This window comes from Coenobita brevimanus, chromosome 63, assembly GCF_032717465.1.
Source record: "Coenobita brevimanus isolate Jiangsu-jjx chromosome 63, ASM3271746v2, whole genome shotgun sequence".
Classification (NCBI taxonomy): Eukaryota; Metazoa; Arthropoda; class Malacostraca; order Decapoda; family Coenobitidae; genus Coenobita; species Coenobita brevimanus.
This window is the reverse complement of record NC_137016.1, coordinates 41111749-41136711: the sequence shown is the minus strand read 5'-3', so window position 1 is coordinate 41136711 and position 24963 is coordinate 41111749. Positions and strand designations below refer to the sequence as shown.

At 42.1% G+C, this 24963-nt stretch overlaps 1 protein-coding gene and 1 long non-coding RNA gene across 2 annotated transcripts; one reads left to right on the top strand and one right to left on the bottom strand.

The window, feature by feature from the left end:
• Positions 1–1377: 1377 nt before the first annotated feature.
• On the bottom strand, positions 1378–24581 carry Tace (ADAM 17-like protease Tace). The gene is made up of 13 exons (XM_080275874.1): positions 24511–24581; positions 21297–21450; positions 20968–21068; positions 20311–20432; positions 19529–19658; positions 18844–19046; positions 11752–11946; positions 9652–9790; positions 9000–9235; positions 7415–7568; positions 3463–3750; positions 2420–2535; positions 1378–1857 (listed from the first exon to the last, which is right to left on the bottom strand). The coding sequence occupies exons 1-13, from the start codon at positions 24575–24577 to the stop codon at positions 1378–1380; spliced, it is 2385 nt and encodes a 794-aa protein (XP_080132000.1). The 5' UTR covers positions 24578–24581.
• On the top strand, positions 9609–18975 carry LOC145404352 (uncharacterized). Its single transcript, XR_013898172.1, has 3 exons — positions 9609–9811; positions 13176–13258; positions 18869–18975. It is a non-coding gene; the product is annotated as an uncharacterized LOC145404352 (long non-coding RNA).
• Positions 24582–24963: the final 382 nt, after the last annotated feature.

Sequence of the window (24963 nt, the reverse complement as noted above, 5' to 3'; positions counted from 1 at the left end):
ATAATTCTATTGATTTTATGCTTTATACCAGATACAGGTCAACAAATATACATACGGTAAAGTGATTACAGTTCGTCCACCTTAACTTGGCAACGGTTTCTGTCTTTTCTCAGCTTATTTCAGGTAGCTCATAGGAGAAATGCTACAGCTCTACATTCGTTCCGTAAATTTGTGACTAGCACCAAATTCTAGTATATTAATCTTTTGAAACAGCTCAGCATGAGGGAAAGCAATTTTAGGCCAAGTTTAGGGTGGACTGTTCAGATTAATAAAGTGACAAACCTATTACATTACTACCCCCAGGCAACATGGAACTTATTTACTAATTGATGAGATATGCTAAAAACACAGTCCTATATCCTACACATCAATAAAATCTACTTGGTAACATTTTACAAAACTTATTTCTACTGAGTGTACCTTTGCAGTACCATTATATCATACATCATACAAAAATACCCTTCGTATTAAGTGCCCGAGAACCTTTTCAATCTTTGGTGTAAATTTCATCAAGATCAGCATGAGATCAGCTAGTAACACATGAACACAGCAAGACAAAAGACAAACTCACTTTTAAATAGGACTAGGCTTGTATAAACTGAATGATGATACTTAGTTTCATATCTGTGGAAAAATACCAGCATTTTGTGATGTCCGAGGTATGGTAGCCTGGCCCTGGACCCCTACACTTCAAAATGGGTATTATGAGACCTAGCTGACGAGTTTTAAGTTACAAATCCAAGTTCACTCAAACAGATAATACCACCATTAATTATCAATTATTATGATTAAATTAGTCTGTGCTGTTATTTTCTAATGCAACGAACCATCTGCCCAAGACAAAAACCAACACAGCTGCACAAACTGAGTGTTAATATTAGGTACAATTAATTATTTGAGACCATACAAGCCTCACTCCACTCCCGTATTTAATATCTTATGGCCACATTATTAAAACTGGGTACACTAAAGATTAAGAAAGACCCTACAGTGTATATATATTTTTCAAGTCATTTATGGAACACCTGCCATTATTGCTGATCTGTCAGCATCTTACATTACACTGCAGTCTACAATGAACTAGACAAGTCAGACATTTTCTACCATCATCACGTGGTTTAGAAATTATAAAAAACTGGAGGCCTGTCTACATCTTTGCACTCAGTTTTAACCTCTTGAATCAGACTGATAAATCTTAGCTTATTCCTGCAGCCACCAGACAAGTAAACTCAAAGGACTCTCATACTCAACGGGTTAGGTTATACCTATCCCTCTCCATATGAAAAGTCTACCCTGTCTGGAGACAGCAAGAAGAAAATTAAGAGTACATCAGCAGACGACTGATATGGGCCAGTGGAAGCAGCAAGTCATGTCAGTCTACATAGCGCTAGTATAGTGCTGTGAGACGGGGGGACACTGGGGGGTATTGAGCGTCTGGGGATTCTCTGCTCCATCTGGGGATTCCCGGGGGTCATGAGCCCGATTTCCCTGCTCCCGTCCACGCACGGATGCATCCATCACCCTATTGTTGGACTCCATCACTCGGTTATTTGAGTCTGGGATGCGAGTGGGCTCATGCACCCGCCTCCGCTTGCTGTCAATAATGCGCACAGAGTCAGTGGGGTGCACAAGCTCATTGCTGTAATACCAACGGACATACTTGCGATACTCCTCCTTGCGGCGACGATCCACGTAGCTGAAAATGCACGAGGCTGGCACCCAGATGATGACGGAGATGATGATGACAGTGCCCACAATGTTATCACGCAGGAACATCAGCACTGTGTTGATGTTGATGTCTTCAATGATGTCCCAGAAGCGCTCAACCACGTCCTGAACCGTCTTCTCACACTTGCCCTGAAAAAAATAGTAGTCAGTGTACCATATCATCATCATAATCTTTCTGATCTCTCTTTTCCCACCTAAGGATGGTGTGAGGCAGGCTTCAAAATGGAAACAAAAAGAAAGCACAACGGAGGAAGAGCTATCAACATCGTGTTTGGTGAAAAGGCACAAACACTCATTCTCACACCATTCAAGCCCTGATATTCCAGGCCTCCCCTTACATGTCTAACTATCTGCACTTATCATTTAGGTACTTTTCTTTATGAACGCCCTTCCCACTGCCTGGCAATACCACTGTAATATTCACATAGTCAAAGATGTAAGAGTTGTTTTGAATGTCACAACTTACTTTACCCAGACAAGCAGTGCTAAACTAAAGGAAACTGGTAAATCAGTTTTACAGGCAGCAATGAAATCTTAACAATCAATCTTTTTGTAATTCACTATGAAATTTACTGCAAAAAAGGACTTCCTGTGCAGTATAATATACTGAACCATGCTAACTGTAATGAAATTCAACGGACTGTGGCTGCATGGATTACACTTTGAACATAAACTAGAAGCAGCTCCTGACCTTGTTACAGAAGCCTTGGATGCACGGGGTTCCATCAGGGAGGATATCAACAGGTGTCACTGGGAAGCAGGTGTCGTTTAGAGTTTTACGGCAGCATCGCTTACACGCATCATCAACTGTAAGTACAAATACACTCAGTCCGCATTTTTTGGTATCTTGGGTGACGCAGGGGCAACTAAGTCTGATGGTGTGCATGTGGAGGTGGCAGCGGGAGTAGGAAATGAATAAATGTAATAAGGTACACATTAGTAACCCTGACTGAACTGTCCCCATAACACACATGAAATCACCCAGCAGAGTGGAAGGGGAGCTTTATATATGGGTCAGACTGTATATCATAAGACTGAAGGGGTTAAAGTCTAAGAAGTGTGCTGGCAAAATGCTACTTCAAGTAAGACAAATCTTCATGAGACATGCTTCTTGTTCATAAATGAGTGGTTGAAATATTAAAAGTTGCAAAATTCTGACTTCAGAACAACACAACTTTATGATGAATAACAAGTAACTCTCATCCATCCATCCATCATCAAATCCTACATTGCCCCATGAGAAGCGTAGGCGCCCGGGGCCAGGCAGTTGGTCCCAACATTTAAGATGAGAGTCAAGTGAAGAAAAGATATCAGTTCACCTATCGCTTAATAATGGAAAAAGTATATATTATATCTACATTGTTGCATATCCTTGAACCTTTTCATTTTGGCTAGTTCAATTGGGTAGTTTTTCAGGCTAATACCTGAAAATATTGTCCATCTGAAAGAAAATCTGGGAGTCTGTCGATTTTAAAACTGTTTTGAGTTACCAATTCTATGCTACTGGAACATCCAAGAACTGCATTTAGGCTAAAACCTGACAATTTTGTACATCTAAGAGAAACCCTAGCAATTAAATAATTACAGTAATAATTATCAAGACTGTACCAGTATCAAACAACGATAAATATTTGTTCTTCTTTGCCTGTCTTTGGTACACGGTACATGCTCTTACAACTGAATATTAGGTACACAAAAACCTGTCAGTACTGTGTTTTAAGCAATAGCTCTTACTTGTGTCACACATGCAACTCTGCATTTCTTGCGTCTCACAGTATGGGAGGCAGTTTCCGTTGAGGCACTGTCCCTTCTCAATACACGGTGTTCCATCGTCCATGGGTTTGGCCTTGGGACACTCGGCCTTCGTCCCGAGACACCTGGATTCATTCTCACACGTGGCTGGCTGTTTCTCCCGACACTTGATCCCGTGACTCATGTATTGGCAGTCTTGGCAGCAGGGGGAATTACGGTCACTGCAACGGGCTTCGGCTCGCAACTTACAGTGTTTGTCACAACACCTGTCTGGGGGACGGACATGAAATTCTCAATTTATGCTAGTAGACGTTTTCAAAATATTCCAATGTTTTTCCAAAGGCTGGTACTTGAAAAAAACTGGCCGATTAGTTTTGTATGCAGTGATGGAACATTAATGGGCAATATTTTCCAAAGTTCTGTGGAATAATAGCAAAAAGAAAAAAAATGGTGCTATTTAATGAGAACTTCCCGTATTATAGTCAAACACAGGCTAACGTATGTATTTTCCTTAATTTTATCTATCTATCTACAGCCAGATGTCTTAATCCTGTAAGGGGTGGTCACAAACATATTGCCTCCATGGAATAACAAAACGACAAAAATTTGGGTCAAGGTGAAAGAACTAGGGCACATTTCTGGATAAGACTGGTTATTATCTTTTTGTATGTTATTTATACAGGTAGAGTAAAACCTAGATAAGTCGACCCTGCAGAAAGTAGAGTTTCCATTAAGTCGAACTCAGATTGTGGGAATTTCCCATAAATTTGTGGGAGAAGTGGCCTTTTGTGGGAACTTTTGAGGGAGGATATTTCAGCCATTACATTCGTGGGATTTTTTTATGGGAATTTTATCCCTATGTGGGAACTTTTGTGGATATTTTATCTTTTGTGAGAATTTTTTGGGAAAATAAGCCTGGCAATGTTGCCCTGACACTCGGGGCTGATAGCCAGCCGAAGGCAGACACACAGTCAATTTGCGTCTGACTGTCATCGAGTGAGGTCACGCCATTCTTGTGCTGTCGCCTGTTTGGACTGCTTCACTTTTGCAGTTTAGTTTAGTTTATTCAAGTGGTACATTTTAGTTTACATTTGAAGTGTTACATTTTAGTTTAACTGACTGTAAAGTGAAGTAAGTGCAGAACTGTACGTAATTAAATGACTGTTGTGCCCCTCCATCTCCATCTCCAACACAAGTTGCCTAACCTACAAAAGCTCTTTGCACAGACATCCACCAGTTAAAGAAATGAAATGCACTGAATTCTTTTCTACTGTTTATTTCTACTGCTTTATGCATGCTAATAGCCTACACTGCTGGTTTATGTTCAAAGATTCACATACGGTACAGTGCTCCCCCAACTCTATCTGCCTAACCTAACTTAACCTAGCCTAGGCTATGCAACCTCCTATGCTAGCCTAGTCTAAGACATACACCAAATTTTTTTTGTTTATTTTTGTTGCTTTATAAATGCTTCTTTCGTTTAGTGTTAATAAACAAGTAATCACACATAGTTATGACTTTTGTGGGGGTTAATCTAGGTTTTTTTGCAATTATTTCCAGTTGATCAGAAAATCTGGTAAGTCGAACTACCCTGGAGCCCCATGTAGTCTGACTCACGAAGGGTTTATGGTATAGTGATATCGAAACAATCTATGTAATACACAAGAGAACAGTAAGGTAATAGAAGCAAAATGAATCCCATAGCAAGATGTGTTAGCAAGCCACCTTACCCAACAAGTATACAGTCTCAAATCTCCAGTTCCACCTGAAGTTCTTTTTCCTTAACTTGGCCAAGATTTTCACCCTTTGGCAGCTTATTTTACACAGCTCAGTGGCAGAATAGGACAATACTAAAGCTCAACATTCTTGCCACAGCACTTCTTCCTGACTAGCATCATGTTCTAGCATTAATCTGTTGTTAACACTCAGCATTCAAAGGTGAGAAATGGAAATTTCTGGCCAATTTAACTCATACAATCCCGCTGTCGGCATGGTGCCGACGGTACAAAACGTCTCGAGTAATCCCAGCGACGTATGGTGCCGACAACAAAATTTGAGCGCTGTAGCGTGTCTCTAACTGCTTCAGTCTAGCGAATATTTTGCTAAGGAGTAACTTAATGTATTGGCAACATTGTGCATATGCACTTGTAGCACTGAGTTTGGTTCTGCATGGCTGGGTGACATCAGTGTGCCACTGCCCGTCACAGCGTTAGAATGTCGTGGAAGTCACGCCATTTTTCCACCTCATTGGGCTGGAGGAGACGGTTGAAACTGTCACAAGGACCCTCTGTCCCTTCATTTAGTGATTCTATAGAAGAGGAAGACTTGGACGACTCTTCTGGGGAGGAATATGAGCCAGTGGAGAAGGATATTGAGAATAGGGATTCCCCCATTCTCCTCCCCCATTCTCTCTCATCCCACCCAGCTGGGTGGGAAAACGTAGCTCACGGCTTGGGAAACAGGGCTAGAAACACGATGGATGGTCATCCTGCACTTATTTCTCCTATAAGGAGTACTTTTTTTGCTTTTCCTTGACCTATATGTCCTTTTGGACTGTTTTATGTAATAAAATTTTGTTCCGTTTTTGGTCCAGGATTGGATGGGTATAAAATTGCAAAATTGCCTGGGATGGTACAGGTTAAAGTGAAAAGAGTATAAAAAGCACTTCTTCCTAACTAGCATCATATTCCAGTATTACAATGATCTCTCCAATATCCGATGTAATACAGCCAAAGGCATATCCGGAAAGTGGGTTTGTCCGGATACTGTAAAAGTGCCTCCTGGACAGGTACTTATGGACCCTAACCCAGCCTAACTCAGAAAACCACCTACATAACTCCCTACAGGACAAGCACAGCACCTATTTAAGACCTTATTCACACAAATAAGGGACAGAAAGCATGAAATAAATGAAAAGGAACCAAAGAATGAGGAATTAGAAGTATGGAAAATATTTAGCAGTGTACAGGGTACTTACAACATGTCCGTGGCTGTTAAGAAGAATAACCCGCCTCTTCTAAGGCTCTGGCAGTGGTGAAAATGCTCTTGAAGCACGTAAAGTAATCCAATATTGTGCTGCACTTAATCCTTTGCACTGTGAATTATAACTGTTTAACACTGCACATTCTGTTCTTACTTGCGCCATGCCAGTTGCAACTGCCAGTTTGCACTCTGCACATAATCCTTTGGACTCTGATTTCTGTTGTCTTAACACTGCACAACACAGTAAATTCCCATGTGGTCTGGTGGCGAGGTATTGCAGTTTATTCACAAAAACGAGCACGTGCGGCATCCACTGTGATGAGTGTCTAGTCAGGATGGTAGTTAAGCGGTAACTGGGGAGGGGAGGAAGCAAGGGGCCATGCGTAAACACAGCTGCTCAGCGCTGCGCGCAAAGTTCAAAGTACGGTTGAAAATAATCTCTCTCTCTCTCTCTCTCTCTCTCTCTCTCTCTTTTTTTTTTTTTTTTTTTTTTTTTTTTTTTTTTTTTTTTGGGGTGGGGTGGGGGTTGTGTTTCAATAGGCCTGAGCCTAAAATGTCCAGGCACTGGGGAGTCGGGTTATTGGGCGTCCGGATATTAAAGAGATTACTGTATTTTAATTTCACAACTCAACATTCAAGATGGAGAGTTAGCAATTTTAGGCCAAGTTAAAGTAACAAGGAGAGTATATGTGACTGAGGTGGAGGGGAGAAGAGGGATGGGGAGACCAAGGATAAGATGGAGGGATGGAGTGGAGAGGTATATAAGAGAGGTGTGTGTGAGCTGGGGGGGAGGGCAGCACAATGGCAGGGGACGGGGAGACATGGAAGCGATTTGCTTGTGGCCACCCCTTACCGGATTATGGAGTCTAGCTATAGATAGACAGATAGACAGACAGACAGATAGAGTAAAATGGGTATAGTATATGGCCCCTAATGCAAAAAGAATACACACCTATGTCATCCTGTCCCACCAGCCCTGCGTCACATTCCTCCTGGCCTTCCACTCGCTGGTTGCCACAGTACGACTCTTCTGGCTCTGTGAAGCACCGTGATGATTTGGCGACCAACACTGCACGAATGGCTCGCAGACTGCATGGGGAGAACCTCTGGGGGAGGGGGAATCATCATCATCATCATCATCCTTCCTCTTTTTCTCATCCATAAATGAGGTGAGGTTAGATCCAGTTAAAAAATAAAATGAAATAAAAAAAAATAAACGGGGAACTAATCAACAGCATCCATAAATGAAATGGGCCACACACTCATTCATTCACCATCCAAGACCCCAGAATCTTGACACTACCTGACAGGCAAAATACACACCAGACACTGCTCTACCTTCAAATTTCCTTTCCTCTCTCCTCACACACAAACTGTTCATAAATTATACACACACACACACACACACACACACACACACACAAAAGCATAATATGTAAGTACTACTCACTTATCTACCTTCAAACTTTTCTTCTTATTCTTAAAACAAAACAGCTAATCTGAAATGTAACATCTCCATCTTCCTTTCCAAATACCAAAATCCTGTCAAGAGATTTTCAGAGAAAACATCTGTCTCCACACTTACCCTTCACTCCCATAAACTCCACTGAATAAGCAAAGAAAGTTTATAATGATACCCTGTTATTAGCCTGTACCCTCTTACATTACTAAAAAAATATTCTTTAAGCTCTGAGTGTAACATTTCTATCCTTTAACTATCAAATTTTTTTAATAACGTGAAAAACACTCCATAAATATAATACGAGCTGTAATTCCGAAATCTAAAATCTTCCTACTGTATATCCTAAACTGAACACTGCACAATGATTTACACTCAAAAAATAAAACTTCAGTAACCTTAATCATGGACTCCAAAATCTTAGAAACAGTCCACAATTTGACAGTTATTCAGAAGAGACAAATTACTCTTAATGTGAAGAATCGTTTTTACTTTATTCTTGCACTAAAGTTGTGTCTAAAGTTGCTTGTATATGTCTGAACTGATATTTGAAAAAAATTAACAACATGTGATACACTCTGCTTACTCAAATTTTAACTTGAAACTTCAAATACATCTAAAGTTTGAATAAATTTAAACAAGCTGCCCAAACCTGGCTGCTTCATAATTCTCCTGTTAATTTACGGGGTGCCATGTTAACCCAAGAGATCTACGGAGACCTAAGTGCGAAACACAATAGGTTGCACACACACAAACCTTATCATGGATGTCTTAATTAAAAACAGAGTAAATAAGCAAAAGGCAGGAGACCCCTAACTCGTGCTAGGGCTGCACTCAAGGCAGTTGGGGTTGTGCCTTGAGCCCTAGTTGTTGCCAAACTCACATAGTCAACAAACTGGTCACAGCAACATCACAATGCTACTTAACTTCCTTATCTGTCTGTCTGTCTCTCCATTTAATTCAATCAACACATGCAAACCTTATTAATGAAACATCCATGCACGTACACAATTTATTAATGATACAGCCCCCCATACTAAGCATATTACTAAAACACCCAAAGACAATACACACAAACCTTATTATTGATGTCATAGCCTGAGACAGAATAGGTGTACATAAGATAGGATCCTCCCTGACTGGCACTGGGGCTACACTCAGGGCGGTCAGGGTCGTGTTCAGAGCCCCAGTTGTGGCCAAATTCATGGGCAGTCACCAGGTCCGCCTCTCGTGTGATCACCCGCTGTCCATAGTGGTTCCGTGATGAGCTCAGTCCGGAGTTCAGGTAGAGTGTATGGCCATTCTTGAAGTATTCTTTGTTAAAGACATATTATATTGGTAAAGGCAATTTCCAGTCCCATATTAGCCCCACTGAGAGGTAAGGGTGTGAGGCTGGGCTACAAGTTGTATACATTTAAAGGTACTGTACTGTAGATAACCAGCCCAATTTTCATTACAGTATATTCACATTGGTTACAAATACCATTCTTTATCTACGATCATCTTTCAGATACAGTCATGTAAATACTTATATGTCTAAGTTATCTCTACCTAAGAGCAGTGTGCCTCATTCACCACAACACTTTGTCTTCATATAGCATGCACCTTAAATAAATACAGTAATATTTAGGAAGCTCTCTCATCTAGACTAGACAAATGTAATGATGTACAATATTTTCAGCAGGTAATATCATGAAAAGAGGAAGAACAGATTAGCATGCAACACGAACCTGGAGTACAGATGCCACCAACAGAGTTTCTGCGAGGGGAGCCCACATAAGCCAGCCCCAAGATTCCACCTTCAAATTTAATGTCTGTGAAGAGGTGAGCTAGACAGTAGTCCTTGTGGGAGTACTCTCTGCTAAACACCTTCATGAAAAGCCAGACAAAGTAAGTGTCAGTGTCTAAGGAGTTGCTGTTGTCATGTACTTTATCTATGCAAAAAAAAAAATAATAAGGTATATATATACCCTGTATATATATATCAGCCACTCCCACCTTAACCCATGTGGGATGCTTGGGGAACCTAGGCTTGCTTACTTTAGCTCAGAGACAGTATGCAAGCCCAGGTATATGACTACCCTTGCCCATGTTGAACAGAAGGTCCAAGCAGTCCAGCCTAAAATTTAGCAGCTGAGTTTCCAGCAGGGGAGGACCTAGCATTTAACGGGTTAGCAGCACAGGATTTAGCATCCAAACTCATAATTATAATCATATGATGCCTGGTGGTTTCATGGATAACTAAGATGCTCCAACCGGACTGAGCTGGTGTAGGTTTATATCCAAGGAGTGGTTGGAGTTTATTGCTTAGGTAATGCCACTCAGGGATGCATGAGGCTGGTCACTCTCATCTTAAATGTCAGGAACAACTTGCCTAGCTCCGGGCTCCTACACTCCTCATAGGGCAACACAGGATTAGATGATGTTATGTATGTATGTACATTGCCAGGCAACCACAATTATAATCAATGCAATTAATGACAGAATCAAATGTCTGATATGATACAAGAAGCAACCACGGTCACTGATGTTGGTAATGTAGTAAGTGAAATGATCTGCCTCAAAGAAAATGTAAGTTTGATCCCAGTAAGGGGAAGGTAACAGTCTGATCATCTGAATTCCATCACAGCAAATTTTACTGATCTTCCAGAGGACTCACCAACATACAGCACAAGAAAATCCATCTAATGCCACTGCACCAATAATGGATGAGAGTCTTAACATCATCATCACCTAATCCAGTGTTGACCCTTGAGAAGCGCAGAAGCCCGGGGCAAGACAAGGTGGTCCTGACATTTAAGATGAGAGTGACCAGCCTTAACCACCCAAGTGGCATTATGTCAGCAATAAACCCCAACCATCCCTTGGATATGAGCCGACACAGGCTCAATCCGAATGGATGCCTTAACTACCCACTAAACTACCAAGCGCCATAGTTTGGTTAATACTGTTACTACCCAGAAGAGTAAATGGTTTCCTGGTGTACAGGAAACCATTTGGCTTGTCACTCAGTGTGGAGTCACCCATAAACAGAAGTAAGAGGTAAGAATGAAGGAAAAAACGACTTAAGAGGAAGGAAGGAAAGAAGGAAGGAAGACATGAAAGGGCAGCTGTCGGAGAGCAGCACTACAATGAGTGAGTGGATGGTGAGCATCCCCAGCTACTGCCATACATCCTAACTATATATTAAAAAAAGAATGGTGGGTATTAGTGAAGAAGTGGTGAGGAGAGACAGTGTATGCTGTATGGCAAGCATGAGGACTGCTGGGATTTAGGGAATAAGATGTCAAGTTTAGGCCCAGAAGGAAAAAAAAAGGTGAAGCAGGAACCTGTCGAAGCACACATACCCAAGCCTCCATCAATGTGTCTTTCTCTCTAAACACTGACAGAATCCATCACCTCTCCATAATGGGTGGATGAGATGGACAGGTATAGGACATTTATATTACACTATGTTAGTGTCCAATGCTATGCCCCAGCAAAAGCTGATGCCATTTCTGTTACCTCTGGATATCATCACTAACCACCACACCTTCACCACCTATCCACTTGTATCTATTGCCGGATGCATTAATCCTGTAAGGGGTGGTCACAAACAAGCTGCCTCTGCTTCACCCTGCCCTCTGCCATTTGTCTGCCCACCCTCCAACTCACACACACCCCTCTCATATATCTCTTCATTCCATCCAGCCATCTAATTCTTGGTCTCTCCCTCCACCTCATTCACACACACCTTTCCAGTTAGTCTCTTCTTCTCCGCACCTTCATGCTGTCAGTTTTATTAATATGGACCTCAGAGAACTTTCCCTGTACTGCAAAGCACCACTAACCTCCAGAAGGTTACGTACATCCCACGAATTTCTTTCCATGTTGTAGTGAACCTGGTTGGTGGAGATTGGGGTCCAGTCCTGGTGCACGAGAATCTTCTTGATGACAAACCCCATGCCGGAAAATCCTCCATTGTCTGTAGCGTCCCTCCACACGGTGTTCTCGTATATCTTGTCAACCCGGTCAATGAGGCTAATCTGGAATTCACAGTGTGCAGTAGTTAACAGATATTAGTATACTGTATTTATTTTATTTATTTATTTTTTTTTGCTGAGGGCATATGGCTACCATTATATAAAACATCCAATCATTTTTTTACCTCATCAGGAGTGTAGGGATCCAGGGAATGGCTACTCAGTCCTGATGTTTAAGGCAAGGATGGCCAGCCTCACTTGTCCCTGAGTGGCATTATGTAACCAATGAATGCCAACCATCCCTTATCAGTCTCATCAAGCTGGAGGGCTTTAACCCATTAGAACACGAAGTGTTAACTGGTGATGTGGTTACCACCCAGTATCATTTCATTTTGTTTCGTTTTTAAATGCTCCAACATGCTTGCATGCGTCGGCCTTGGTCACCTAATGGCAGCTCTCCATGCTGCACAATCCACTGTAGCCTCCCTGTTCAGTCCCTTAACCCTGAGGTCACACTTAATGACCTCGTCCCATGTCTCTCTCAGTCTACCCCTCACATCCCCACCCCCAATATTAACATTTCTCACCTTCCTCACCAAATTATCATCCCCCATCTTCTCCACATGTCCAAACCATCTCAATCTACCTCTCCTCATCACAACACCAATACACTCCAGTCCCATCCTAGCTCTCAACTCTTCCTTCGTAAACCCAGCCCCCCCAGACCTTGCACACAGGGACGCACTACACATCCACCTAATCATTGTCATTTCTGTACGTCTGAGCCAGTGAATATCTTCCACCTTTACTGCCCAGGTCTCACTACCATACAGCATTACACTCCTAACACATGCTGCATACAAAGACCCCTTAGCACATAGGGAGAGTCCTCGCAATGTCAGAAGAGGCAAGAGCTCCCTGAACTTCTTCCAACCACTTATCCTAGCCACAGAGCTAGCTCCACCCCCACCTCCAGCACACAACACGTCTCCCGAATAACAAAACTCTTCCACACGCTCAAGAGACTCACCAGCAAGTTCACTCCTTTCACGCCCGACAATCTCCACCTGCTCTCAAGGACACCCCGTACACATAAAATCAGCATTATCTTGCAGTCTACCTCTGATACCACTACATTTCTTGTGCACCCATTTATCACAAACACCACACAAGATGGAATTACTTCCCAAGCCCTTGTGGCAAACTGCACATGGCCACTCTCCCTCATCTTTGACAGTACCGCCACCAACCCTAGATATCAGTGTGCTAAAAAAATTTTTCCTGGATTACAGGAAATTGCTTGGCTTGTCACTCAAAAGCAGGACTGTACTGAATCATGGAAGTGGATGGTGCGTGTCCTGACCTACCACTAAAAGTAAGTCTATAGCTCAGTAAATAAAGCCCGATTTAATGGACTAATTCAGCCAACCCCCATTCCACTATCTCGAACTTTCTACTAAATCGAGTTCCATAACCAAAGCTTAATATAAGGCAAACTTTTCCGGTACTTGAAGGTACTTTCCGCTAAATCCTTGAAGGCAACTGTCATGCTGAGTTCCAGACGATGTGCACCAAAACCTTGCAAACTATGCTAACTCTCAATGGCACACACAGCACTTGTAGTACTGTAGTAGTATACTCTATTCCATATAAAGTGGCGGAAGAAGTACACTCAAGTCCTAGTCGAACACAGGTGCCCGTACAAAGGAATTAAAGTGACCTCACCTGACTCTTTCTCCAGCCCTACCCTTCTCCTTCCTCTCCTGAGAGAGAGAGAGAGAGAGAGAGAGAGAGAGAGAGAGAGATTTGAACTGTTTATTGTCTAATATTCAAATATAGCAATCATATTTAATTTTCTGACCTATTATTAATTAATCCTACATCCAATCCAAACATGAATTTGTGTAATTTGAAGGCATTATTACGAGTTCTATCCTGATTGGCAAACCTAAGAAAATCACCAATTCATCGCGAAATGGCGAACCCTTATAAGTATTAAAATATCAGTCATATGATTTGCTGAAAATAGCTTCTATCAAGATAGAGTTTTATATAAAAAAATGGTGAAATATTCATTACCCTCTCTCTCTCTCTCCCTTCTAATGTGTGTGTGTGTGTGTGTGTGTGTGTGTGTGTGTGTGATGAATAGGAAAAGGGAATGTTTCTCTCTCCCTTCCCTCCCTCTCTGTTCTTTCCTCCTTCCCTCCCTCCCTTCTCTCTCTCTCTCTCTCTCTCTCTTGTATAATATGAAACAATGCATGTATATGGCTTATATTTACAGCTCTTATTTACAATAAGTATACACAAGACACCTCACACAACACTTGTTTATTCATCTTCTTCGCTGCTGGACTCGTTCAATATATTGATAACAAAATTTTCTACCATGTGGTTTACAGCAATGTCATTTCTCATAAATTCTTTTTTTTTTTTTTTTTTTTTTTTTGGTATGTGCCACACATTTCTGCCAGTTTTCTGCTGTTATTTTTTCTATCGCATTTCTCGTCAGCTCTTCGATCACTCGTAATTTTCGAGAATTTGAGTTTCTCTTCCTCACATCATCCTTGACCTGAGCCCAAATCAGCTCTATGGGGTTGAGCTGGCAATGATAGGGAGGAAGCCGCAGCACCTGGTGACCAGTTGCATATAAGAACATACTGCAAGAAGAGAGGATAACTGCAGTAGACCTTTTGGTCCATCTGTGAGAATAACACAAGGATAGCACAGAAGAAGGCTCTCCACAGATAATAAAGACACACACACATGCACCTACACCTACACGCACGCGTGCACACACACACACACACACACACACACACACACACACACACACACACACACACTCTCTCTCTCTCTCTCAGGAGAATAGGGAGAAGGGAGGGGCTTAAGGAAAGAGGGGGATAATCCTTCAAAGGTCACCTGCGTTCTACGTTTGACCAAGACTTGGGAAGGAAAATACAGGTTTCTTTCCGCCAGTTTATGTGGAACAGACTATAGTTGTTCCCTAGGCAGTCTGGCCAGGCAGTCCCAAGGGAAGGCCACGGCTGAGACCGGGCTTTCCCACAGAGCTATCAAGGAATGTACGTTGTGTTGTTGGCATGGGTGATTGTGTGCAATGCAGCATCTTGGACAGGCATCAGCAAAGGAGTCATCCAGCCTCTTGTGGTATCTCAAGAGGGCTGGATGATGCCCACATCTCAGTCTGGCCAGGCGGACCCTGTCCTTACGGGGAGATAGGATTCAAAAGGGTTGATATGAGGAGGACGCGCATGCAGCTGTGTGTTGTCTTTGAGTGACTGAATGGAGAGGCGAGTGATTTGAGTATGGATATGCTTCTGGAAGCTGGTCTGAGGCAGGCGAGGGGGGAGGGATGACAGTATTTGTGTATGATATCGTGTGTTGAATGCTGTTATGATGATCCTTGGTGCCACACACAACAGTCTGAACCAATAATTAATACCCTCACTTAAATGCATTATTTTGTACATATTAACAATGATACATACAGTACTGACTTACTGTAGTAATAAAATATCAACACAAAGAATAAGGTGAGGATAGTATGAGAATAAAGAATAATGAATAAGATGAGGATTCCAGTAAGATGGTGGTTATGGGAACGAAATTTCCTTAATGGAATTACTAGTATTAACAGTGTCTCTTAAAATGGCAAAGAAATACCCAAAAAAATGCTTCTGCTTTTTCAGGCTTCTGTTATATCAAGTTCCGTTACATCGGGCTTCTACTTATTCTTTTGTTATGCAACTGCAGCTTACAGCAGAATGTTTTATTGATAAACAATGCAGAGAACTCTGCTTGTTAAAATGACTGATACAGATCAAAACTTGAATTATCTTCAGCCATCATCCAATCCTACATGAGAAGCGTAGGAGCCCGGGGCTAGGCAAGTTGGTCCTGACATTTAAGATGAGAGTGACGAGCCTCACCCATCCCTGAGTGGCATTACGTGAGCAATACACCCCAACCAACCCTTGGAGAGTGGTCAAAACCCTAGGTTCTGATCACCTCCCAATCATCATCACTACCAAAACCAGAATCATCCCAGCGGCCACAGACACACATACACTAATTATAAGAGAGCCAACTGGGAGGCCTTTGCAACTGAAACAGAACAACATCTCAAAACACTAAACAGCACATCCATCACAAACATCAACAGTGCTGTGCACATTTTCAATACACTTATACAAAATGCAGACAAAAGACACATCCGTGGAGGCAACAGAGACACCACCCCAACTTCACACCAGAAATTCAAGTCCTCATCAGACAACGGGACACACTGTGACATTCCTCAACATCCCATACACAAGATACCGTACAACAAATACAAGAACTCAACACTCAAATAAACAATAAAATATCAGAACAGCAAACACTAAACTGGAATAATTATCTCCAAACACTTGACCACAAAACAAACACCAGTAAACTCTACAAAACACTAAACAGCATCGCATTCTCCAACAGCAACACTACACACTCACATGCCACCATCACAACAACAAACACCATACCTTCAAACAAACACTCTCATCAATCACTCTTCCACAAGTCAGCCATCTAAACCCCCATCCCAAAGACCGACATATCATCCGATGTAAGAGACAGTTCCCCGGAGACCAGATGAAGCACATCATTAGCAACCTTAAGCACTCACCTGCCTGTGGACCAGACAACATAAGCAACATTCACCTTAAACACCTTGGATCACAAGGCATACAAGCACTCACCAACATATCAAACTACAGCTACTCACACAACACAGGCTAATACCCAACATCTGGAAGCATGGCGTTATCATCACTATCCCTAAACCCAACTAAGACCCCACGTTGCCTTCCTCACACCACCCCATCACACTCCTCTGCACCCCCCCTAAGTCACTGAACGACTGGTACTACAACCAGTCACACCTCACATTCCCCTAGCCCAATCACAACATGGCTTTAGGCCACTACACTCCACAAACACCCTCCTTACAGACCTTACACAGAGAGTTTTCAATGGCATGAATTAAGCTAGGCCTCCACACAGAACACTCCTAGTCACACTAAACATCAGCAAAGCTTTTGATGCCATCCCCCACCACAACCTCACAAACAAAATGATTCAACACAAACATGCACAATAACACAAAAAGATGGTTGGGAAACTACTTAGCAGGCAGATGTGCATACGTAACAATTGCCAGTCAGTCTTCTAACATCAGAAACTTCACAAATGGCATCCCCCAAGGATCTGTTTTGTCCCCTACACTCTTTAACCTGTACATGCACGACATACCTACACCCCACACACCACAGATACACATAGCTTCCTATGCAGATGATATAACACTTACATGTACACACCAAAACACAAACACAGCTGCACACATCCTCCAACCTTACCTCAACACACTACACGAATAGTTCACCACAAACAGGCTCAAAATAGCCCCAGCCAAATCTACAGTGACCCTTCTCACACTCTGGACAGCAGAACACAGTCACATCCAACACCTCACCATAAACAACACTCCCCTACCAAACACACACATCCCCAAAATCCTAGGTGTAACATACAATACATCAATGTCATTTAAACAACACATCACAAACATTAAAAATAAAATAACACCAAGACTCAATGCCTTGAGGTCACTTGCCCATACAACATTCAGACACAACAAAGATACCACCATCACAGTATACAAACAATACATACGTTCAGTGATGAATTATGCAAGCCCTGCCTGGGATCCTAACCTCACCAAAAATCACTACAATACTCTACAGACCATACAGAACAAGGCCCTAAAAATAATCACAGGCTGCACAGCTACTACAGCCACACACCACCTACATCAAGAAACCAAAGTCTTCAAAGTCAAGGATCACCTAGACATGAGAGGCACCCAGATTCTTGCTGCAGCCTCCACAAACCCACAACATCCACTACATTACATGGCAACACATCCACCCACACCAAGGAACATCAAAACAACACCCAGCACATGTTATCATACACAAATACTGTCATCTCTCCCCCCTCGTCCACCTCAGACCAGCTTCCAGAAGCATATCCACACTCAAATCACTCGCTGCTCCATTCAGTCACTTAAAGACAACACACAGCTGCATGCATGGCCTCCTGACATCCACCCTTCTGAATCCTATCTCCCTTGTGAGGACAGGGTCCACCTGGCCAGGCTAAGATGTGGGCACAATCCAACCCTCTTAAGCTACGAGAAGAGGCTGGATGACTCCATCACTGATGCCTGTCCAGGATGTAACACAACACCCCATACTACAAAGCATATTATGGAAGACTGCATTGCACACAATCACCTATGCCAACAACACAACATACTACTCTTTGAAAGCTCTGCGGGCAAGCCAGGTCTCTGCCATGGCCTTCCTAAGGGACTGTTCGGCCAGACCGCCTAGAGAACAACTACAGTACTACTATTACTACTACTACAACTACTACCCCTTGGATATAAACCTTCACCGACTCAATCCGATTGGAGTGCCGTAATTACCCACTAAACCACCAGGCGCCATAATTTGGTTATATGGTTGCCAACCAGTGTAGTAAATGGTTTCCTGGTGTACAGGAAACCATTTGGCTTGTCACTCAGTATAGAGTCACCCACAGGCAGAAGGAAGAGGAAAGAATGAAAGAAAGACAAATAAAAGAGGGAGTGTAAAGTCACCCGTTGGCAGAAGCACGAGGAAAGTATGAAGTAAAGAACGACAGAAGAGGAAGGAAAGAAAGAAGGAAGGAGGGAAGGAAAGGACAGACACCCGAGGGCAGCACTGCATCGAGTGATTGGACGGTTAGCACTCCCACCTACCACTAAATTATTATCTTACTGATAAATTATTCTGTATTATCTGTAACAATAAGCTTAGTAATGAAACATACTGTATACAAGAGGCACCCATCACCTACCAAATAATTAACTGTTGTCTTGTAGTTGGAGCCACCCATCTCCTTGAAGAAGCGGTAGTCAGCCACCAGCAAGAGAGGACAGCGAGTTCTGTCCCCGTTGAAGTTGTACGCCTCGGCCTGCTGACGCTTCACACGACGCTTGGCACCATCCGACTGTCCATCTGGGGGCTCATATCCTTCCACCCACTCATCATCATCATCATCTATCCCTGAAAATTGTGTAAGGTTAATTTTACCGCTACAGATCATTCTCCTTAATCTGACCTAGAGTTCTGTCTTTTTGCAGCTTATTTCAAGTAGATCAGTGGCAGAATAAGGTAATGCTATGGCTTTAAATCCTTTCCACAGGGCTTCTTTGTGACCAGCATCACATTCTAGTGATATTCTAATAATTATAGCTAAGCATTCATGATGCAAAGTTGGCAATTTTTGGGCAAGTCAAGGTGAAAGGACTACAGCAAACATTACCATCATCTCAAGCTCTTTTCCCACCTAAGGATGGGATAAGGTAGGTTCTGGAAGCAAGGAAAGATAAACACATAATAAAAGGTGAACTAATCAACAGTATGTGCAGTGAAATAGGTCACACACTCATTTACTCACCTTTCAAGCCCCTGGAACCCTGACCACCTGACAGGCATAACCATCCACACAACAGCCTTAAATATAATAAAATCACACAAACCTGTTGTATCATTTCCCTCTTTAACATAATCACACATGGGCCGTTTATCCTCCCAGCTGTACTTGACATCCGAGCCACGGTAGACAATCATGGAGTCATCACCCGTGTCTGGGGCATGACGCCACGATGGCTGTTTGGGACAAATCAGTGTATACGTTACGTTCAATATTACTGGAAGGGTTGGAGGAAGGGCAGTGTGATGGCAGGGGACTGGGTAGCACTGAGTTAGTTCGCATGTGGTCAATACCTCCAGGATGAAGGGGTCTGGTTATAGAGAAGTAAATAAAAGAGGCTTACAAAAAGGCTGAATTATGAGTTGTATTCACTTGATGCTTTCTTACTAGTTGTCAATGACCCTCCCTAGTACAGTAACAGATGATGTAGCAGTGGGATGCCTTCATGAGATGATGCTGATATGACTGAGTGGCTCCACCGCATGGTCATACAAATATCCCACAGTTCCCTCCCCATCCCCCAAAAGGAAGATGATGGACTGGAGGAGAAGAGTAACCTCAGCCTGCAGTCCATTGGGTTCACATTTAAAGGAACTGGGGCTTGCAATTGCTACTATGCCTACTACTACAATTACTACTGCTACTACTATTACTACTACTACTACTATTACTACTACTACTACTATTACTACTATTGCTCCTGTTACATCTCCTACTACTACTACTAGTTAGGATCAAAAAGTTTTGTCTAATATTTCACCTCCAACCTCTTGCAACTCTTACCCTGTCAGAAACAAATCTCTTACTGTACTAAACTACTGCAATGACCTCAACATGGTAGGTGTCCTCTGGGGTGTGGATGGTGGCTGTCATGATGCCGTCCTCCAGGTGGGCTGAAACCTCAGATATGGTCTCACCAAACACACGCCCCTCATAGAAATTCTCGTGGTCTGGAGAGAAGCAACTGAGTTAAATTTCCTTAGGTCCTCTCAACATACTTAGCAGTATGACCGTTAAAGAAGTTACTACAGTCTTTACACTGGCAGGTACCGTAACTGTAACATTATATTCCAGCACATCATCTAACCAAACACACAACCCTCGTAGAAATTCTCATGGTCTGGAGACTGGCAGAGTTACATCACGATTCTCTATATGCATACTTTTTCTTAATGGTTTCATTATTAACTCAAAATTTTTGACAAGCTTCTCCAGTCAACAGTAGGCTACCTTAACTTTCCCTTAAAAAAATAACAATATACTCAATGCATAAGATCTAACATCACAGTTTACATAGCACAATGAGGTAACTGCAAGCGAGTAAACAACTGGTATTTCAACTTAACCACCACCACCACCACCATCATCATCATCATCATCATCATCATCATCATCATCATCATCATCATCATTATCATCATATCATCATCATCATCATCATCATCATCATCCCCCCCAAATACAGTAAATCTTGCAGACACTCACCAACATGGATGATCTGCTCATTGCCAGCACCATCTACTGCATACGCTTTAAACTGAGGATGAAGTAGTCCCTTACGAGGATTCAAAATCAGTCGAAAATCCCTGAAAACGAAGAACCACTGTTGGCCATATACTGGATTCGTTAAAATGGAGTACATTATATACGGAGTACACAGCCACTATGCTCCTGCTGGGGCATATTCCTTTGGCTCTAGATGGCAGGTAGATATAGACAGATAGATAAATAAATACAGAGTGATAGACACAGACAGATAGATAAACACTCCAAACAAAAATACAGTAGAGTACCATGAAGTCAAAATATCCCACCTTCCAAGTGCACTAAATTGCACTTCTTTGATTTTGTTAAAGCGATGATTGCTCTCTTTAGTCCCTCTCTTAACAATATGATGCTTGAAGGCGGATGAGTCAATGAATTCATAGTACCGCAGGTTTGGGTGGGTTGGTCGGGGCTTGAAGAAACCTGAAACGAAGAAATGCAATTACTCAAAACTAATAGGGTTAAAAAAATAAAAAAATGAAAAATATACTATACAAAATTAAGTAATAGATGTGTCAAGGTCTACAATATTTACCCATTCTACAAAAATAATAAAAAATATAATAATAATAATAATCTATCTATCTATCTATTGCCAGACGCCTCAATCCCGTTTGGGGTGGCCACAAACAAATCGCCTCCAAGTCGCCCTGTCCCCCACCATTTCACTCCCCTGCTCCCAACTCACACCCCCCTCTCTCATATACCTCTCCACCCCATCTCTCCATCTCATCCTCGGCCACCCCCTCCCTCTTTCCCCCTCCACCTCACTCACATACACTCTCTTCGTCAGTCTTTCACCCTCCATCCTCTCCACATGGCCAAACCACCTCAGTGTGTTCCTCATAACGCTTCCTATCACATCCACATCAACACCACAACGCTCCTTTATATCCTCATTCGTCAGCCTGTCTCTCCATGTGACTCCACAGGCTCCTCTTAAATAACTCATTTCCACGGCTCTCACTCTTGACTTGTGTCCTTCCAACAACGTCCAAGCTTCACTTCCGTACGTTAGAGTTGGTATCACAATACTGTCATGTAGTAACTTTTTCACTTCCATGCTCACTTCCCTGTTTCTTATCACTGCTTTCAAAGAACCAGCAACCTTTCTTCCCTGCTGTACCCTTTCAAGCACTTCACCCTCCAAACCTCCATCCTTACTCATCACACTACCCAAGTACTTAAACGTACTCACATTTTCCAATTCCACACCATCCAACCTCGCTGTACATTCACTGACTTCACCTCTCTCAAAGACCATCACTTTACTCTTCCCTACATTCTCCTTTAGATTCCGTTTCTTTCACACTCTCTCAAACTCATCCACCAAGCCTTGCAGCTCCCCTTCGTCTTCACTCAACAACACGGTATCATCTGCAAACAACAGTACAGGGAGTTTCCAAACACTATCCTCTCTCACCAGGGCCACTCCAACATCCACTACCCTACCTTGTACTGTACCTCTTTTATTACCCCATCCATGTACAGATTGAACAACCATGGAGACATGACACATCCCTGTTTCAACCCAACTTTCAAAGAGAAATATTCACTTAGTTCACCATCCACACGCACTGCAGCCTTCGCACCATCGTACATACTCTTCACAGCATTCAACAACTTCCTATCTATTCCACATATTCTTAACACTTTCCACAATCCTTGTCTATCCACCCTGTCATATGCTTTCTCCAAATCCATGAAAGCTGCATACAACTTCTTTCCCTTCTCTAGAAACTTTTCCACTAAAGATCTAAGAATGAATATCTGATCTATACAACCTCTTCCCTTCCTAAAGCCTCCCTGTTCTTCTCCAACTAATTTCTCTGTTCTTTCTCTAACTCTGTCAATAAGTATCCTACCATACACTTTTCCTATTATACTAAGAAGACAAATGCCCCTATGATTACCACACACTTCTTTTTCCCCTTTTCCTTTGTACAAGGGAATAATTATACCTGACTTCCAATCCTCCGGGACTCTACCTTCCTCCCATAATAAGAATAATAGTAATAATAACACGAATGACAACTGGAAATCATGGAACTGTGAACAAGTACCTGAGAGACTGGCAGAGAAATGAAGGTGTTGTGTGATGTGTATGGGGAGACTGAGGCGATCCGGACATGTGGTGGGAATGGAAGATGAAAATAGGACGAAAAGATCTACGAGTGTGAATGTGGAGAGCTGATCACATACTGGCACACCCTTAAAGACTTGCAATAAGGCTGTACAAAGTAACCTCAGAGCTAGGGGACTGAAAAGAGATGCTGTCAGAGATCAAGCTGCCACCACGTGAATAATGCTGAGAAATCTATCTATCTATCTATTGCCAGACACCATAATCCCGTACGGGGTGGCCATTTGACTATGAGTTATTTGTTTTACAGGGAGGAGCACTAACCCTCTACCAACCCACTTGACACGTTGGGAGCACGTATGGTTCGGTAATATGGTTACCACCCAGCGTTGTAAATGGTTCTTGGCTTACAGGAAACGAAAAGGTACATATTTATCAGAAACCATAACTGGAATTCTAATATTTTGATGTGTTTTCCATTTTATCTCACCACTTACCTACACTCTTCTTCTGTGACTTGCAAATTAACTCCCCCCTCCCAAAGGTCATTATTACTCCCGTGGGGCATTAACAGCAGAAATGTCACAGAATAAAAAGGTTAACCAATAATGAGATACAAGTCACCTTTAACCCAACCATTTTGAAAAGTGTCCAATGAGCTGAATACACCTGCAAAGTGGATAATATTTAGCAAAAACCACAACTAGACTTGGCTATTTTGAAGTGTTTTGGTTTACATCTCATCATTGCTAAATTTCTCTTGCGTAACACTTCTATCTCAAATGGCCTCTGGGGGTTATAATGACCCTCCAGGGGGAGATTAAGGACCCTGAGGGGATGAATTTAACTTGTGTGTGAAGTGTCATAGAAGAGAAGTATCAACAAACATATCTAAATAAACAACACTTAAAAATACCACAATAAATGAAGTGTCAAACAAGTATCAACAAATGGTGAGATCTAGAGAGAAAACACTTATAAAATACCAAAATCCCAGTAGTGACTTCTGCTAAATAATAACCATGATAACAATAATACTGTAATCTTTCCATCATTTCCTATTCTTTCTGTATTTAATCACTCCATAATTTTAAGAGTGATTTAGAAACTGGTTTGTTGTCACAGCCTCAAACACTGGATTTGGCTTAAAGTTACACGTTATATATTGCTGGCAAGGAACTAATTTTAGGTTTCTGCTTTCTTTTTCATTGCCTCCTGTTGTTCCTCTGATAATTAAATGAAACCGCCAAAGCAGAGGCAAAATCCTTTTGCTTTCTGTCGACCACCAAGCAATGAATCATCGGTCATTGAACGACAATTGCATGGATCTGTAAACACATCATATTTTACGCTAAGTACACTATCCTAGCCAACATTGTATGCAGTACACGTAGCCTTACCTCCAGTGATGTCAATAGCCTCAGATAATGATAAATAGCACACTAAAACGAGGCTAAAAAGCCCCATTTTGTAAGAGCTGTCAATCCCCCACTAGCCTTTAACCAACCTCTAGGTATGAACTGGAAACTATTTCCCTTGTGCCAGCATGGTAGCTCTCTTCCGCCATCTTTGTACGCTCCTAAACAAAAATATTCCTTAACTAAATAATAATGCTCTAATTCCCCACCCCTCCCACTGTTCAGTATTGTCTGCATTATGTAAATGGTTATATAATCTTTAGAAAGACCTTCACAGAGCGATTAAGATGGGTTATCCTACTAAGATGGAGGAAATTAGCTTCAATGTCCTTTCATGTTCTGTCATGTTCGATAAAGATCTTTGTTTATATCCGCTGTTACATTAGAGATGCGCGAGAAAAGTGGGAAAACATGAAATATTTGCATAAACACTTA